This window comes from Plectropomus leopardus, chromosome 14 (genome assembly GCF_008729295.1).
Source record: "Plectropomus leopardus isolate mb chromosome 14, YSFRI_Pleo_2.0, whole genome shotgun sequence".
Classification (NCBI taxonomy): Eukaryota; Metazoa; Chordata; class Actinopteri; order Perciformes; family Serranidae; genus Plectropomus; species Plectropomus leopardus.
The window spans coordinates 25229306-25249018 of record NC_056476.1 but is presented as its reverse complement, the minus strand read 5'-3'; the positions used below and the strand labels follow the sequence as shown (position 1 = coordinate 25249018).

General features: G+C 39.6%; 1 protein-coding gene across 1 annotated transcript in view; it reads left to right on the top strand.

Moving 5' to 3' along the window:
- The window catches only part of eipr1 (EARP complex and GARP complex interacting protein 1), a 69662-nt gene that overhangs the window by 35780 nt on the left and 14169 nt on the right, over positions 1 to 19713 (top strand). The window contains exon 6 of the mRNA XM_042500795.1: positions 4778 to 4914. Within this exon, the coding sequence (XP_042356729.1) occupies positions 4778 to 4914 (137 nt within the window). The remainder of the gene's footprint in view (positions 1 to 4777; positions 4915 to 19713) is intronic.

Below are 19713 nucleotides of genomic sequence, written 5' to 3'. Positions count from 1 at the left end.
GACAGTCTTCCCACCAGTCAGGAGTTTACAGAGCTTCTGTCAAGAGAAAGTCATGAAACTTGATCAGTTCTTTGAAGCAATCAAAGCCAACTCAGCAGAAGAAAATGTTGGCATTATACATTTGTGCAAATCACAAATATGTGTATATTCACATTTCATATGTATCATAACTGATATGACGTAATATTGAGCTGACTTTTTATCAGGTGGTGGAGTGGACAGCTGATGGCATGTTACCACCTCTGTCTTATGCAGAGACCACTGCCCAGCTGCAGACCACTGTTTGAGACCATCAATAAAACTGCCATGTTTCCATCAGCTTTACGGCTCCAAATGTTAATGTTTTGTAGTGACTTGTCAGCAGAAGTGGTGCTATGAAAAGCTGTTGCTTTTTTACTGAGACATTGCTGCTTTTTCTGTTGGGATTGTGCCCCCCAAACTGTGTGTTTTAAGACAAATTTTCCTAATCGTAGCCAGATGTTTTTTGTGCCTAAACCTAAGAACACATTAACCACTGTGTTGCTGAAACATAATGTTTCAGCGTATTAGGGCTGCTCCTTGAAACTCGTCAATTCGGATCATCAGTCAGACACCCTGGGTTGACTGAGATTGCTTTAAGTCAAGCAATTGTTTTGCTGTGGAGTGAGTGCTCTCGACTTTTACACTTCTCTTTGATACAAGTAGCAGGGGACATGCAGGCAGCTCCACAGAGGAGGAGGAGACCCCCCCCCCCAAAAAAAACAAACAAACACAGAAAAAACTTTAAGTTTACCAAAATGTTAATACTGTATTAACTTCACAGCTCTTCAAAATTTTATGCCACTGTTGTTGTGTTTTTGCCCCAATCCTCACATCTTTTTAAAGCCTGATACCTGCTACACCATTCATTTGCCTTGTTACATTTTGGGATGCTTTAAGCAGAAGTTTTCTGACCAATGCTTATAGCTGATCTAAACAGCCACAGTTGAAAATGGGACTGAAAGGCCTGCCGTCATGAAAGGAATGAATTGTGATAATTGCTTATAAGGCATTCATAGTAACACTTGGTTTTACACATGAAAACTGCTAGAATTAGATGTGTAAAGACTGAAAAAGAGAGCTTGAGAGAGAAGTTAGAACCGTGGTTACTTTCTCACCTCCACACAACAGGCCAATAGCTGTGAAGTGGGCGCGCTTCTCTGAGAGTCAGTTTTATAGAGTTGCAGACATTTTTGGACCCCACGCCAACCCCCATAATTCAGACATCAGGGTGGGTTTGGGGGTGTGAGACTTCATTCAGCCAGGGCTCCCACAAATCTTTTAAGTCTTAAAAAGGCATTAAATTCATGAATATAAAAATAAGGCCTTAATTGTTATTACATGTCTTAAATTAATATTTCTGAAGTCATAGGAATTAAGATTTTATAATATTTGTATGACAATGTGTCACAAAATCTCAAAATAATTGGTTATATCTGTTTTTACAATAATTAACCCAATGCCTCTCTACTTAACATCCCGCAAATGAGGATAGAGGAACCAGCAACACTCATACATAATTCACATCCAAATGCTTTTTCAAAGCAACCCAAACGGATCAAATGGATACTTTAATGATAATATAATATGTGAACTGTTCTGTTCCACTAAAGAAAGTTTTACATTTTTTAAGCATTTGAGTTAGATCATCTAACTTTTAAACTTATAAATATAAAATAACAAATAACAAAATAACAAGTCATGTATATGTCACAGTGAAGTCCATAAGCCTAAGTAATTAATTGGGTCTATGTTCTTTTCCTCAGTTATGGTTATTGTAAAATTGAACTTAAATTTCATTCCAAGCGAATAAGTCTTGCATAATTTGCTTTAACCCTATTAACAACCCCATTGTGGGACGACTAAAGGATTATCTTATTTTGTCTTAACTATCCAAAAAGCATTTTACTTGGGTTTTACGAACATGTTTAGCAATCATTTTTTTCGGATCAAAGTTTTTTCAGGACTGCAAGACACACAGGAATAGCCATTGTAAGCACACGAATACATAATTAAAACTACTAGTAAGCATCTCAGTAATATTAAGATTTTCTAACTGCCATATCAGTGAGCCTTAATAAGTTCTCGCATGTCTGATTTGAGGATGATTGCTATGCTCAGTAACCCATAACCCAACATAAAAAATGGAAAAAAGGAGGAGACACTCTGATTTAATTGTGAAAATTCATGGAAAAGTCGTGGAATTTTGCATCAAGGCCACAGAGGAAATCCTGCTTCACTCCTTGTCTGATCTTATCTGTCCCCCTTCCTCTGCCACCTCTCTTCAGCTCCTTTCTTTTCTCTCTTTTTCTTTATTTTGTTTTTTTTACCCTCTTTGTTCTCCTTCCTTTTATACTATGTGCTTTTCTTCCTCCCTCCCTCCCTCCATGCTGCTCTCTCTCTCTCCCTCTCTCTCTCTCTCTCTCTCTCTCTCTCTCTTTCTCCCTCTGTCTTCTCTAGCTGAAATAATGAGAGTGTGCCAGGGAGCTGTGCGGTGACGGGGCGATCGATGATCCCTGCTCCAACAGGCAGAGACGGGAGAGAGAGGGAGAGGGAGAGAAATGGTAGAAGGAGAAAGATGAGGATAAAAACCCGCAGCCAGTCAGAGAGCAGAGGAAAAATGGAGCAGTGTGATGCTGCTTTTTAGAATTGTCAGATGCATCATAGTTTAAGGGAAAGATAATCATTTCCAAGGCCAGCCTGCTGAATTAATTGGATTCCATTTTTTTAAAGTAGCCTGATAAAGTGATATGCTTTATAATTCAAAGTCCTTGAAGTGTTTTGACTTTGATTAATTTCACCTTCATTGTTGCCCTGTGAAATATACGAAGCAGGTTTGATAAATATCTGATGACAAGCATGTCGTCTTGTTTGAAAAGCCTTAAATGTTGCAATTTAACCTGACTGCCTTTCAGCTAAACTGCTCTAATTTCTGGATCCAGTGACATTTTGTCAGTTAAATGTTTTTCTGTGGAAACACTGAAGAAATTACAATAAATTTGAATGATTTTCGAGCCGCCTAAACAGGCTACTTTGATTCAGCTTTCAACACTCATCAGTCTGAAATCCTCTAAGGGCTCATCTTCAACTTGACAGTTGATCCATAAGTAACTGAGTGATCTAGTGTATAGATCCCTGCTATGGGACCAAGGAGAGCCTGGGGTCAGATGGTCTGCTGACTGAGCTGTAGGTTACAGAGGAGACGGGTGCATGCTGTTGTCCACACTTCCTGATGTGTGGGTTCTGTTGTGCATTGAAATGAGAATAAAACATGCTAATCCATATGTTGGAGTACGCTCCAGGCATAGAGAAAGGCTCTACTTATGTCAGAGGATTCAGTTTTTATTTAATGTGCAAAGCAGTTTTGGAGAAAATATTAACACTACTGGTGAAGGCGGTATCCTTGCATTATAAAAAGTAGGCTTGGGGGGTATGTAATTTTTCATACCTTCGTACCTTTCTGAAATTTCACCAGGGTATATGGTATTAAATGTGTGGCGCTAACACCCTTCTCCATACCCCTGACGTCGAGTGCGCTACTTACTTTCAGCTTTTCAGATTAATAAATACACAATAGAAACATAAAATGTTAAGAAAAGTAATATTCTCACACTCATTTTCCTTATTAAACAGAGCAATACAAATTTTCACCTTTTGAATTCGACTGTCTGTCAGTCACAAGGGAGACTGACGAAGCTTAACTGCCTCAATAACTCATCATAAAACACACTTCACTCAAGCTTGACAGAAACAAACAACCAAACAAAAATGTCTTGGTTACTCTTGCTAGTAATTTAGTGAACAAGTCCACTGTCCCAACAATCACCAGCTCTGGCTGGGTCAAAATTAATCCTTCATTCAGAAGTTCAGCTGCCTGCTGCAACAGTAGACAGACTAAGAAACTGAGCTCTGCTGGTGCATGCTGTGTACTACATACAATGAGTTTAATAGAAAGAGGAGCACCTGTATTTATGACGGTATTGAAAAACATTCCTTCAGAATTTCTAAATATCCTGGTATACTGTAATACCGTGATAGCGCCAAAGCTTACTAAAACGGTTTTGTAAAACATAGAATTTGAATTTGATCCAGTCTCATCACTACATACTGCTACATTAACAGAACGTCGTTGTATAAGGAAACCTGGATACAACAGTGTATTAGTACCCTGTTCATTCTTGAAAGATACTCAGTGGCACAGGAAGCTCAAAAAAAGTTCGACTTCCTGGGTATAAAATTAGTGGATCTTCTTCATCATCAGGCCCTTAGAGCAGGTGAACTGAGTCACTAACTTTAATGGGGACAACTACAGAGTTAGATAACAGTCCTTGTGAGTTTTTCTCTACAGGCTGCACCTTTCACATTGCACAAAGTAATTTGATCAATTGTTAATATAAGATATATTGATTAGTGCAGCTTTAAATGAGTATTGAGTCTTAACTAAAATTGAATCAGAACAGAATTACATCTTGGGGAGACATTTATTGCAAAGTAGGTAGAAGTCATGCCAGTAAGAGTGTATATATTTCAGCGTGGCGTAAATCTGCAGGCAGTCGGTGTGCCAGTAATGCCCAAAATATTACTACAGAGTCATTGTGAACGATTGTAGTCTTGAGTGTGGCCTGCAGAGAAAATGACTTCTAATAACGCCTTATTATGGTGATTGAGTGCACCGTACCAGCTGAACCTGTCACAGATATTTGGATGAAATTCACGTCCCTGCTTGAGATGGTAATGAAGGTGATGCCGTCCTCCACAGGTCTCCAGCACCGCCACCCTGGAGGGCAAAGGTCAGCTGAAGTTCACCTCGGGCAAGTGGAGCCCCCACCACAACTGCAGCCAGCTCGCCACAGCGAATGACACGGCAATACGAGGCTGGGACCTTCGCACCATGAGGTAAGCACCGCTTTTCTCCGTTTGAGAAAAGAATATTCCACCACATTTTGTAAACACAGTTTAACTTTTTTTATTTCAAAAGCCATTTCTGCAAATTCTAAAATTGATACTTTAAATAGCCATCATTTAAGGAAAGGACTGGTTTAAGAGGCAGATTGCTTTTCTATTTTATTTTATAAAGACCTCCTCTCCGATTTCACAGTATTGATATTTTCCAAGAAAGCTGAGGTAGAATAGATACTTCAGCTGATAAAACTGTGTGCTCGATATGGCTGACAATAAGCCAGTGCTAGGAAAAAGCATTTAAAAGTAATGCTTTGGTGGCACTGAGGATTGAAATTTTAGAGTAAGAAACATGAGGCATGTTTTCTGTAAGCTTTGCCACTCAGTATTAAGGCACTTATTTTACATGGCTAATTTCCACATGCACCTGACTCAAAACCAGTCAGATGTTTTCCAACAGACGGCATAAAAATCTGACAGGAGTGAGTCATGTTAGAGTCATGTAAATTAAACTCTCAGAGCTTAATCATTCAGGGTGTGTTTGTAATTACAAGATATTTCCATGCAGCACACAGAAATGTGCATTTAATTTGTCTCATCATGCCGAATGAAAGTATTAAAGATACTTTCCTCACAATCCACATCAGTCCTGCACTTGTATTGCATGTGTTTTAGAAAAGTGCTATATCTAGCCACTGAAAAGCTGCATCATAATTATTTCAGTATTAAATGACATCTAGCTGAATTAAATACAGCACTTTTTTGGTAGTGATCAAAAGGTGTTGTTTGGTTCTTATTAATTTGTTCAATGCTATTTTCATGTTATTTTATCAAAAGCGTTGGACTAAATTCAGGAAGCCGATGCACACGCTGCATAATAATCTCTTTGCAAAATGTTCTCATTACGCCAATTTAAAGCTTACAACACGTATAGGGATAAAGCACAACACTCACCAGCAAAAGTTCAGTACCATGCCGATCTGCCCCCACAAATGGGCTTTTTTGTCTTTGTTGTGACAGTTTGTTACAGTTCAGGATATACAGTAGCTAAATGAGCATCAGTGACGACACCAACTGCTTTCTGAAAGTTCAGAGATTTTCAACAGGAAGCGCTCCCAGCTGGAGCAGCTTTATAAAAGGCACTGTATGCTCTCTCCTTAGTAAGAAGAATTTTAAAAAGCTGCTAAAGACCTGAAAAATAATGCTACTTTGACACAGGGTCTTAGATTCCTCAGGTTTAGGCAACAAACATGAAAACATCATGTTTTGGCTTAAAACCTGTTCATTTGTTACTAAAGTAATGCGACATTACGTGACATACGTCACTAGCATAGTATGCTAGCACACTACGTTTTTATTAAAATAACTCGACTGACTTTTGGGCGCTGGTCCACTCAGCCCAGTTCTGTGTTCTGGCTCACACAGACTTTTTGGATGACTCGTTTAATACACAAACTCAAATCAAGCTATTAAAGGTGCAGGGTGCAAATTAACCACTTTTAAAGGGACAGATCACCCCAAAATCAAAAATACATCATTTTTTTCTTACCTGTGTAGTGTTTATCATTCTAGATTGACATAGAAATATTGTACACAGAGAACTAGATGGCACTCAGCTTGTGGGGCTCAAAGCGCCAAAAAAATAAAAAATTCAGCAGCATTGTATCTGTTTAGAAATCATGACCGGGTTTGTCAAGATAATCCACAGACTTTGTTTTCAGCAGTTTCATGTACCATTAATGTTTACAACCACACTGTCACAAGCCACTCATCATGAACTGTTTTGAACAGAAAGACTAAGTCAGCTGTTGATACCTGAAACTGGTCAATTCCTTTTAAAGCTTTTACTTTGGCTTTGAGGTGTAGAGGAACATGGCCTGGATCTATCGTTGAGAACTGAGAGCTGATATGAAATGCTCTGTCAGACCCTGACATTACTTATTCTTTTTTTATTTTCTCATTTAGAAAATAATATTGTTAAATTCAAACTGTATTTTATGAAGGTACAGTCATTTTAGAGCTGCATTTTGTTGAGACAAAATTAAACACTGATGCATTTGAAAGATTTTGCTTACTTTGTCAAATAGAAAAAAAAGTTTCCGGAAAAAATCTATGCATAATATTCAGCATTGCAGTTTTGTTGAATAAAAAAACTTTTCAGAATACAAGTAGCAAAATTTCAGACAGGATGAGAAAGAAAAAAAAAAACAAAGCTGCACATTGGAACATCTTTGATCCAAATTCTGAGTTCTGTTTTTGTCCAGAAAAATATGTGAAATGTGCGCTCAGGAGTGTGTCTGTCTGGCGTGATGTTGTGTGTGGCAACGCTGTGACTGACTGGCGGAGGGAATCTCTGTGAATTTCCTCCCGTCTTTTTATGACACATTTTGTTTGCCTGTGGTTGTTCATGAATCTAATGAAGTGTAAGCTTCTCCTCAGCACATGATAAAGTGCAAGGCAGCGGAGCACTAATGTTCCTGCTTGACATGGAGCATGTGTACTACCACACATTAACCTTGTAACTGCAGGTTATCTGCGTCCCACCTTACAACCTCTGGCCGTGTGTGTGTGTGTGTGCATTGAGTGTGTGTGCTTTGTTTGTGTCTCCTGTGTTTCTGAGGGATGTGATGAGTGAGGTCACCAGGCGTGTACGTGTGGGCTCTGCTAGAGGAATAATAATCAACTCGCCATCCATTGCAATGATAACAGCAACGTGCTGAAGAGATTGAGAGGTGTGTCGGGTGAAGGAGAGAGAGACGCGGAGTGAGAGAGAGAATATATTTACAAGATGTGTATCAGGGGCCCAGATAAGATAGTTGAATCATTGATATGGCTCCCCATCAGCCCCGTAACAAATTATAGAGTTCCTGCACGCTCCATTTTGGCCGTTCTCCTCCCGCTGTGCTATTTTGAAAGATGCAACAGTGCTGATTTGGCCGTCGGCACAAAGGGAGGGAGGGGGCGGCAGCACAGGGCTTGTTAGCAGAGACCACAGTCTCATCTCTGATATCACAGTGTACCAAAAGATACCTTGTGCATTATTTCACACACATTTCCCTAAAATTGAGCTGGTATCTTTGAAAACTTTGAGATCTAAAGGTTTAAATTAAGTTTTGTGGGTTTGCACAGTGAAATAACTGGTCCACGTGGGTCACTGCTGTAGCTTTTAGTATAACTTAGCCAGAAACAGCAAGAACAGAAAAAAGAACCATAGGCAGGTATAATGAAGAAGATTTTACTTTCAAATACTTTGGTAGTGCATTAATGTCACTCATTGATCAATAACTTAATGTTAGGAAAGCCAGAACTGATTTCTCTTCATGTCAGTGGTTGTTGCCTTTATGAGGATCAATCAAGGTATTTGTCTGTCTTTGTATTTAAAGCGAACAGTGAGTAATAACAATAATTATCTTAATAAATTATTAAGTGTTTTACGGATTAAAAGCAGAAAAATACAAGAGATGATACTGACAGGAGTGTAACAAATACATAAGAAAGACAAAAGTAAAATATAAAGAGCTGATCAGACAAATAAACCATTTGTTGGTTGACAGAAAAATAATCTGCATCAGTTTCTATAAACAATCATTTTTTTCAACATTGGTTGTTTTTCTTTGTTCTCTATCAAAGTAACTGAACTTATTTGGAATTCATATTATTGGTTTGACAAAATGATCAATTTCAGTATGTCTACTTGGATGATGGGATATTATAATATTTCTGATACTTAATTGTTCAAACTATTGATTGATTGAGAAAAAGAACAAAAAAGTAATGATATGTGAAAAGCAAATTTAAAACCAGAGCAAGCTTTCATCTATTGTAGTGATTAACTGGATGAATCCCTGTGCCTTCATGACTCCTCCAGTCCAAGGTTTTACTTCGGCCCTCTCAACATGTATATAGATATATATTTTTAAAACTTATATTTTCTCCTTTTTTGATAAAAATTCTATCCATACAACCTTTGTTTTACAAAATATCTCCGTCCACAATAGAACACAAAAATGACTCCAAACGCTCGCTGTTGTTAGCTGCCTTTCATTGTCTTAAAGTGTGCAAGCTAACCTAACCTTTTCAAAACACCTACTTGAGAACCCATCACTGTTAATTCCCCTTTGATATAAGGAAGAAGGAGTTCACTCAAACATGCAAATGTTGTTCTTGGCATACTAAGTTTTCCTTCCCTTCCTCATCGACAACAATTCCACCACTGAAATTATTCCACCATCTGCTGGTCCATCCAGATCTGATCCAAAGTGCTGTTTCTGGTGGACTCTAAACCGATGGCGCTGGAGTGGAGCGATTAGCACTGCACACAGCAGGTGTCTGTTTGTCCATGAATTGGTGAATCAATACTAAGTTTGACTATAAAATAGTCTTCGGTCTAAGCAGTGCAAACAAAATGTAAACAAACTGGTAAGCTTGTTTTGCCGTATTGTTTTTAGCATATCCTCGCTACATAAAGCAACAATGGGCATGCACGAACTGAGAAGATGATTAAATTGTTTCCCAAACATGCTTTTTTTACATGTTCACACTGATACAAAGTAACCAAATTTGGGAAAATCTGCCAAAACTTTAGTTAATTTATATCAAAAATTTGACCACACACTCTGTTTTGCATGTTGACGAAAGGCAAAAGAGGGAATTATCCGTTAACTAAAATAAATGTGCACACAGGCTTTAGACGGACAGCAACCAAGGCCATGGTGTGTGTTTGTGTGTTCATGAGTGCACATCCATACACAAGTGTGAAGTGTGAAGTGGTTGTGAGTGGAAAGCTTGCAAGTGTGAATGAGCGGTGAGTCAGGTTTGTGTGTGTGTGTGTGTGTGTGTGTGTGCGTGTGTATGTGTGTGTGTGCCTGTGTGTCTGTGTGTGTGTGTCTGTTTGAGTAAGTGACTTACATGTGACAAGCAACTGTGTGCGCGCCTGTGTTTGCTCTCTGCCGTGTGTACCTTTCTGCTTTTGTGTGTGTGCGCATGCCTCTACATAAATGTGGCCTGTGTGTGTGTAAGTGTGTGTGTGTGGTTTTGTGTGTGTCCAGTTGGTGTGGCAGCTGTGTGATGGCAGCCTCTCAGCACGCTCCACTGCCTCCTCAGACGACCTCTGAGGTGTCCCCTCACACCCAAACACACACAAACACACACTCTTCTCTCCGCTTCTTCCACCTCCTCCCGCCACTTTCACAGGGCTCGTCACCATGGATGTATTATTAGATGTGGATACGGCGCTGTCTCTTCCAATTTTTCCCAGAGGCCACTCATGGTATTGCAATAAAAAATCCCCTAAAAAGCATTTTCCCCTGAGACCACCATTGTATAAGAGAGGTCTATAAAACAGGACATTGTGTTGTATATTTTTAAGCCATTTGGTTTGATATTTGTAAAACTCTTCCAAAGTGTGAATTAAAGGTGAATGCTTAATTAGTGGCTATGTGGTTTGCAACGACCTTCACCTCTTCAACATAGGTGTGCGCTTCACCTCTCTCTTTTACTGCAAAAATTTTCCAATGTCCCAAAAAGTTGTTTTTTTTTTTTTTTTTCTGAATGGCACAACCACAATGTGCAAGCACGCAATATGTATTGCTGTTGTGTCTCGGGAACAAGAATGTTTGCTGAGTTAAAGCAAACGTTTTATGGATGTGCAAAAAATGTAAGGGAATTGCAACCCCTCCAGGATGTTGCAATCGCAGCAATCAAGTCAAATTCAGCCAGTCCTGAGCAACCTTGCAATTTTGTTGAATTAGTGCAATTTTATTACAAATTTGACATTTTTGAAAAATGTTATATTGAAAACAGGTAAAATCTTATTTCATTGTAGAGCTGCATGCAGCATATTGATTCACTCGGCCTCTCTCTGTGTATTTCTCTCTCATTCTCTCTCTCTCCGTCTCTCTCTCTCTCTCTCTCTGTACGTTTATCATGAGACTACTGTTGTTGTGTGTGAAGTTCGCCCGCACCTAGGACAGTAAAACACATAGTGAGAGGGCTAACTGTTAGCCTCACACAGCTAATGTTACCCAGTTGTTATTGATATGTTTAATAACAGAGTTGAGCAGAGAGAGAGAGCATGGATGTATTAAGAAGATCAGGACAACTTTCATCGGTGAAGGGACTAACTGCCAGTTAAGCACTTTGCTAGCTTGAATGGTAGCTTTAGACTTTCCAATTTTGATTATTATTAAACTGGAGGGTTTAAATCTATTTGGAAAAATGAGTTGTTTCGCAGTGGGTTTGAAGCTCATAAAAAATGATTTACTGATTTACAGACATTTCTCTCTGTGCCCATGAGCATCACGTGACGGACCTGGATTATAATTCCATTTTTGGCCACAATGTAAAAGTTGCTACAGAGCCAGGCACACTTCCTAGGGGCTTGAGAGCTTGAGAGAGAGCTGGAGGAGGGCAGCTCACAGAGACGGTCATCCAACACTGTGTCAAATGGCGACAACAGCTGATGATCGGTTATCAGCCCCACCTCCCAACCCTATACCGACACTGAAAAATACTGTACTATACATAACACATATACTGTAAATACATTTTTGGAAATTTAAATTACCCTCACAATTTGGTTGCAAAAGCACATAAAAAGTTTGCAACTTGCAATATTTAATTTTAGTTTATTTTTTTAGAAGAGCTGGAATCAGATATTTTAAGGCCGCAACAATTCTAAAAGCAGTCTGTCAAAACCAGGAGGGACTAAAAAGTGAATATGACACACTAATACGTAACACTACTTCACATTTCTGTGGGCGGCATAACCACAGAAGTAACCTGGAAGCAATTTTTTTTGGTGAATGTGCCATGCAAGCAATTCTCATTGGACTGAATAGGCGCCCTCTTTGGGTCCACTATCCAACTCTAATAATACATCCATGTTCGTCACCCACTCTGCCAGCACAATCAAGGCCGGCCCGCTCTGAAATACGGACAGGGAGAACAGCCCAGCCGTAGCAGCCGCCTCTAGTTAGTCATCCAACACCCTGGAGAGGAGCGCGGTATCTACAGCCCCCTGTCTCCCAGACACACAGTGTTTTAGAAAAAAATACAAAGATAACTCTGCTTATAAAACATATATGGATCCTGTTCTAGTTTGTACTGATGTAATATGCAGCATTATGTAAATTATAGAATACTCCGCTCCGATATTGGGGACAGAAAGCAGCGTTTAATGGAAAATCCTGACACATTTTCACTTCTTCTCTGCCTGTCGTTTTCATTGTACCTTTGCTTTTACATTATTCAGAAGCTAATCCCTGTTGTACAGCGCTGCTGTTGTGATTTTAAGGCAAGGTCTTTTTTATTAATGCACGTTTTAAAGGTCATATTTCACTTATGCCATAGGTCGTCAGAAGGTGTTAGGCAATATTTTGAAATGTTTTCTTGATTCAAAGCAAAAAGTTGGCATTTTTATAGGCAGCTGGAACATATATGAAAATATCAGAATATTGTTTAAATATACAACAGATTTTACATACAGCAGATCGATGTGACTGAATAGATAAAAGAGAAAGCTTCCAGTTGGGAAAAATATCTGGATTTGCTACTTGTGACATAATTTAATACATTAAGACACATTACAAATGAAAAGATTAATTAATGAACAATTGCTCAATTTCATACACACAAAGTGCACTATCGTATGTCCAGTAGCTTATGATGGTAAATGTTAGCAAATGTCTGCAAATAAAATTGATATTAGAGAGGCAGTTTGCTGATGTGACTCATCTTAACTTGTGCTACTGCTATACGTTCTAGCAAGCCACAGATCAACAGTGTTGGCGCTCTTTGATAAAACCCATGAAAACTACGCTTGAAACATTACTTTGCTGTCACATAAGAGCGTTCACTCAGAGGCCACTTTATGAGGTACACTGTACGATGTATTGCTCTTCAAAACAGCATATTTTCCATAAATTCTAACTTTATTAATTTTATAATGATTATGAATGTGTAAATTCAATTGTATTCTGAGGCCATACCTTAGTTAAAGGTAGCACTGGAATGCATTTCATTATATATAAGGGGGGCAGAGTATAAGACACACTTTAATGCAGTCCAGCACAGCACCATCAGTAACAGACAATTTAAAGATATAACATAACTTAACTGACTTAAAATGTCTAAAAACGACTAGACTGTTGTTGCATATTTTGTTGAGTTGTGTACTTCCATTATCCTAAACATTTCCATGAATGTTCAAACCCAGAAAAATCGATCATTTTAAGAAGAGGCACGGTTTGTGTCATTTGTTCGCCGTTGTCTGTCAGTGGCCCCTTTGCGCATTCATCAGGGTTGTGGTTGTCTGCCAGAAGCTGTCATAAATTTACTTTTCATCCTGTTTCAAGCCATACTTTTAAGATATACTTTTATAGATCTTGGTTGTTTTTAAACTATGTTTTAACTGGATGAAAGACTTTAGTCAACAGACGTCTGTGTGAGAAACAGGCTGAACAAACTTAAGTAACAGCTCTGCTCCAGTGACTGCCATGCAAAACAGTTTTGGAAGAACATGATATTTATGTGAAACTGCTTTATTCAGTGTTTTAAACAGTTTAAATCACCATGTCTGTTTGTTTTGCAATAGAGGAGGTTTCTATGGATAATTCGGCTCCTTGTGAATAGCTTCTGAACATCTGGGACTTAAGTTATCGAAGATATAAAGTGAACACTCATTAGCAGCCCCTCCACAACGAGTCCAACAAAAAAAGAGAAACACTGTTTTTTAATGAAATCTGCGTTTTCACCGGTTTCAGTCACTGTTCGAGACCTCTGTATAATTCAACTTACACTAAAAATGTTGTGAACAGTGAACACTGAAGGAATCCTAACCAGGAGAAAGTGCAATGACAGCAGCAGAAAATTACATTTTGTACATTTAAATTAACACTTTACTGGCAGTGCATCATAAAGTAGACTTTAAAAATCAGCCTTGATGTTTGGCCATGGACAAGCCGCATTTTTGTATCACAAGAAAAGAAAAAAAAATTGAACCATACAAGTCCAATACAAAGATCATAGCCTGGAAGAAACAGGATCTCAGTCATAGTTTAGACTGCATATGCAAGCCTGGATACAATACTGGACTGTATATGCATGCTGTACTAACAATTGCGTCAGTAACTTCAAAATGTCTTTGTAGAGAAATTACGAAAAAAAAAAAAAACAGTGTTGTGTTAGTTGGTGGGGAACCAACTGTGTGTCATTCATGGCACACTGGGGAGCTTTGAGCCTTTGAATAATATTAGGCTAGCTAACAGGCATGGAGTACTGGCCACTGGGCATGTAGCTCTGTGTGTGTGTGTGTGTGTGTGTGTGTGTGTGTGTGTGTGTGTGTGTGTGTGTGTGTGAGAGAGAGATGTGCCTGTCACTGGAGATGTTCTTCCAGTGCATCTCCTCTGAATTCCCTCTTGGATCGACAGTCCACAGCAAGGGGCAACACACACACACACACACACACACACACACACACACAAACACACAAACACACAAACACGCAGACACGCACAGAGCTGTGTAATAGCTGTCAGGCTTGCGGCCATACCATGCACTGTAGGGTGCATACTGAAAAGCAGTGCAGTGCTGCAGTGAAGCATGGACTCTCTACACCTCCCCTGTGGTGTGTATGTGTGCATGTGTGAGTGTGAGCAAGAGAGAGGCTGACAGAGAGCCAGCAAGAGAAGGAGAGAGAGGGAGCACAATGAGCAGATATGGAAAGAGAGAGAGAGAGTGTGTGAAAGAAGGTGAAATGATTGATAGTGGTGCTATTTGCTCCTTCACAGTCCAGGTTAAAAGCCAGCTGTCTGTTGGTAGAAAGACGAGCACAAGACAGCATCAAAACTTGTCATCCAGACAGCGCGGCTCACGCTGCACGCCTCCCGACCAAAAACAGCCCTTTCATTCCACCTGTTCAACAGATTTGGCAGTGCTTCGGCATGCCATAATGATAGGGTACCCAAGGTAAACCATTATTCAAAAGACTTTTCGATCATATTTTATTCACATATTCAAATATAGCACCATTATGCAAAAAGCGTTGCCTATTAGGAGTACCGTATATCGCATTCTAATACCAGCCATTATGCAAAAAGATGTCAGCTTTTTTTTTATGAAATAGTGGTATTCCATATGCCGCCGTCGATTTGAGGGTGACCTCTTGAACCCAGCTACTGTCAAATCGATCATCTGTAACCTTTTCATGTGCTCTGACCCCCCCCACCCACACCTCAACTCCCCTGTAGACATGAACCCTACATCACACTGTAACTCTCATAATGGTGTATTCATGACCTTATGCAAACCTTGAAATTAAAGAATAAAAATGAACAAAAATGCCTTTTAGATTCGTGATACCAACCCACCACTCCTCTTAGTTACAGTTGGTGCGCCTGTCAGACTTTCCTTTCTTGCACGGCTTATATGCAGTTTACAATGATAATTCTGGCAGATTATCAGTTGAAATACTTTGCAATCTTGGAAATAATGGGTACTTGATTTCAGACAGGTTGAAAAAAGCAGGTTTCTCATTTCATCAGTCTGCTATACATAATTTTGTCCTTAAAGCCTGGTATATGATTTTGGGCTGTCCCAGATGAAAGATAACCATTGTGAAAGAAACGTGACAACATCTTTGGTCGTGGCTCTAAAACGGTGGTCCTACATCGCACAGTGAGAGAGGTTCAATGATGGCCATTGTCACGGTCGTGCGATCAAAGATTGACAGGGATACAACTCTGACAGTGTAAGAAATTTGGGATGACCATGTCACTGTGTGACTGCTGTTACAACCTACTTTTACTAACAAACCTATAGAAATGCAGCATGAAATGATGCACTGATAAGTGCGACACTGCTAAATGCTAGTAGATGCTTATACTTTGAGGTCTCTTCACAACCTTTTCCTGTGGACCCTTTCCCCAGCCACGACCGCGTCCACATTCTCCTCCTCCACCTGTTCTTCACATTTTTCCCGACATGCATAAATGCCGCTATAGCAAGGGTTTGATTTGTTTGTTTACATTTTTCTCTACCACTACAGCTGTGTAGATGGATGACTCACGAGACAGCTTTTCGTTCTTGTGTATTGATGTCTATGGACGCACATCATAGCCTGTGATTCAGTAGGCCATGGCACAGTCTGCATGCATCAAACTTTACGATGTAACCAAGTTTATTCAGACTTTTATTTGCTTCTAATATTACCCTGTTAGGCTGCTTAACCTAAACAGATTTTTGGCATTTTCAATTATTATCATTTCTTTTTTAACCTAACAATTAAAAAGTAGTAGTTTTTAGGATGATGACTAACAGACATGTTTGACGAAGATAACGCTATCTCATGTAACGTTAGCTGGGTCGCTGGAATGTAAACTTCTCCAAATCCTGTAAAGAGCATGACAGAGAGGCTAACATTAACCTTGTCTCTGATATATAACATCTAGGACTGACTTCCACACAGTTGATGTGTTTATCATAAATAAGGTTTTTTTTCTAAACTTGTAACCCCAAAAAATGGTGTAGTAAATTACCTCCTTGGCATGTAGAGGTTTTTCGCATCTAACATTATAGCAGATAGCCTTACTGGGTGTGTTTACATGGACTCTGATATCCCACTAATAATCAGAATAATAGCTCAATCAGAATGAAAATACCTCATGTAACCATTTCAATCAGAAGGGATTTTTAAATTGTGTTGAGAAGGGTGGTGTCGACCTTTCATAACCTGTTCAGTAGTAAAATATTGGCGCACAATAACCATGTCAAAGCTTAAACCAATCTTATCTTTTTGGTTGGAATAAATATGTTCTTGCTGCACATGTTTTCTCCATGTAAGGGTAACATAAGGGTGACGTAGTGCGCCGCACGTTATGCGGCAACAGCTGTTTCTACAAGCATCCCTCTGCTGCTTAAGATGACAGTCATTTTAAAAGTCAAAACTGATTTAGCACATGGCTAGTGCTATGTTTTAGGTGAGTACTTTGATGAATAAATTAATTCTTTCATTCTCAAACATCAGCCTTATGTAATGTTGTTGCTGCAGGCTGATTTGAAGAGTTGCTGGACATAATCTCCAATAGGCCTGCAGAGACACGTTTAGGGAACTTCAGTAAATTTTAGCATCTCCCCATAGTCTTTTACAGCTACAGACCTAACTCTTCTTCTATACTTTATGGATTGAATTAATCTAATTTTCTCAAGACGATGGGAAAAAAATTCTTGTTTGTTATATTTCTGGCAGATTAGACGCGTCACAGAGTGCCGACCTCTTTTTGCGCAAGTCAACGCACTTCTCACAAGATCACTTTGTTTAGCGTGCATGTAAACTGTCCAGTCTGAATCTCTAATCAGAGGGATTATCAACAATTTCGCTGTGTTTTAGGTCTTGGAAAGGCAGGAAAAGACATCTTGCTTGAAACTATTTAACTGTTTAGTATGTTTCTTGCTATAGCCCTTTACACATCACTTCAATATGGAGAATTCCAAATGCAAAGTTATGATTGGACGATAGCTGTTCAGTTTAGCAAATGGTATATTTAAAAGACTTGTGATGGCATGATTACCACAGAGTTATTGACAAGGAATAAATTTGGGTATTTATAATGAAAATAACATGAAGTTTTGGGAATCTAGCTTTTTTTTTTGTAAGTTGTTATATTTGTTTTTCTCTCGTCTTTTGTGAGCACTCCATGCTAACCACCAAGATCCCCCCCAATCATTTAGGCTGCTTGATGTAATGATCCCTTACTTTTATGCACGAGCAGACTCACCCCCCCTCCTCCTCTCTCTCCTTCTACCTGCCTCTCTTTCTCCCATCTTTCTTTCTCTGCCAGCTCCATCTCAAAGCCAGGCTTTAATTTTGATCAGCGATGAAATGATTGCTCTCCTCTTTCGATTTTTCTTTTCTCCACCTCCCTCCCCACAGCAGTTGTCATAGAAACAGAGGTGTGTGTGTGTGTGTGCGTGTGTGTGTGTGTGTGTGTGTGTGTGAGAGAGAGAGAGAGTCTGTGAGCGTCTGTGTTCCAGTCGATCCCCACAGCAGAGAGATTTATCACCCAGACTAAGCCAGGAGTGTGTGTGTGTGTGTGTGTGTGTGTGTGTGTGTGTGTGTGTGTGTGTGTGTGTGAGAGTGTGAGAGTGTGTGTGTGTGCAAGAGTGTGTGTGTGTGTGTGTGTGTTATGGCCAAATGTGTGTTTGTCTGTCTACCTTTGTAGCTTCCCCTCTTACACACCTATATCTTTCTCTGTATTTACACACATAACAGTATTTTAGGCAGTGTGTTTTCCCAGTTTTATGTTTTTATCTGTGTGCGCCTAACAGTGTGTGTAATAGGTCCCCTGTCCCCTCATCAACCCCCCCATCACACACACTCACACACTCTCAGCCTAGCTGCCTGGGTGACTTGAGATTGAGTGTGTTTGGTGGCTTAGGCCGGCCACAACTCTAATCCTCCGCTCTCCTACAAACACAAACACACACTCGCACACATACAAAAAGTCCCAGGTCTCTCCACTATTAGCCTGGGCCAAGGGAGTGTATGCGTAGTTTGTGAGTATGTGTGTCTGTGTGTGTGCGTGCGTGGAGGGGATTGCTCAGAGACACCAGAGAGGGAGAGAGCGAAACTAACCCAATTTCCTGCTCCATTTCCTTTTCACGCGGCGGGCGCGTCCCATTCCACGGCGGGCCGGGTTGAACACCAGCCACCCTACAGCCCGGGGTCACGCCTTTTACCTCAGAGTCACACACAGGAGAAGGAGGGAGCACTGTAAATAAATCATGTGCTCCAGCTCGAGATTACACATGAAATTGCTATTTTGAGTGAAGCTGAAGTTCACCAAAAGTTACTCTTTGATTCAGATTTATTCTTATAGGTGACTTATGTCCAGTTAAATCATCATCCATAATGCACTGAATAATGTGTTAAAGGCGACATTCAAAGCATTATATAGCAGCAAACCACTATTTGCTATGTAATGACAGCTGGTTCTCACTTCAAACTTGTAAGAACCATGTTGCTTCATGTGCATTTGTTGACATCATGGTAACAGCATCTCGGAGCGTCAACAGCTGACGCAGAAGCATATCTAAAATGTCATAAGTAGAAGGGGGAGGTCATGACAGAGCGGCAACACAAGGACAAGCAGTTACGGACAATGAATGAATATATATACGTCATCGATATGTTGGTGGTGTGAAACTACAGAAGCACACTGATAAATGTAGAGTGATGTTTAAGAGTGGCCCTCATAAATTACTGACACAATCTATAAATCATCTTTTGCTGAACACAGACAGTGGCTTGAAATAATTGCATCATCAACATTGATTATCTACAGTTGATAAAATATGCCTCAGCGAGGTTTGTCATTTTCTCATCAAAAGTGATGATCAGTGGCATCTGAAAATGAGCTTGCTAAATATGTTGCATGTTGCTTATTTAAAACAACAGCAAGGAGAAATAAATACTTTGATGAAGGCTTTATAACAGAGTGTGTGGATATGGCTATCAAAAGCCAACACAAAACCTACACTGCTACCACAGTAGAAACAGTCAATTTCAGGCAGCAGATACATTTACATCACCTTGCAGTGAATATTGTAATTTCACCCAAACCTTGAAATAGCTATGATGAACTTGCATTTGGAATACCTGCCTGGTGTAGTTCTTTAACCACCCAGCAAAAAAATTCAAACACACTCGAACTCTTTGAAAACAAAACCTTGATGGAAAACGGTCAGACATCAATCAATGAAAAGAAATTACTTTGGAACACTAATGCCATATTGAAATCA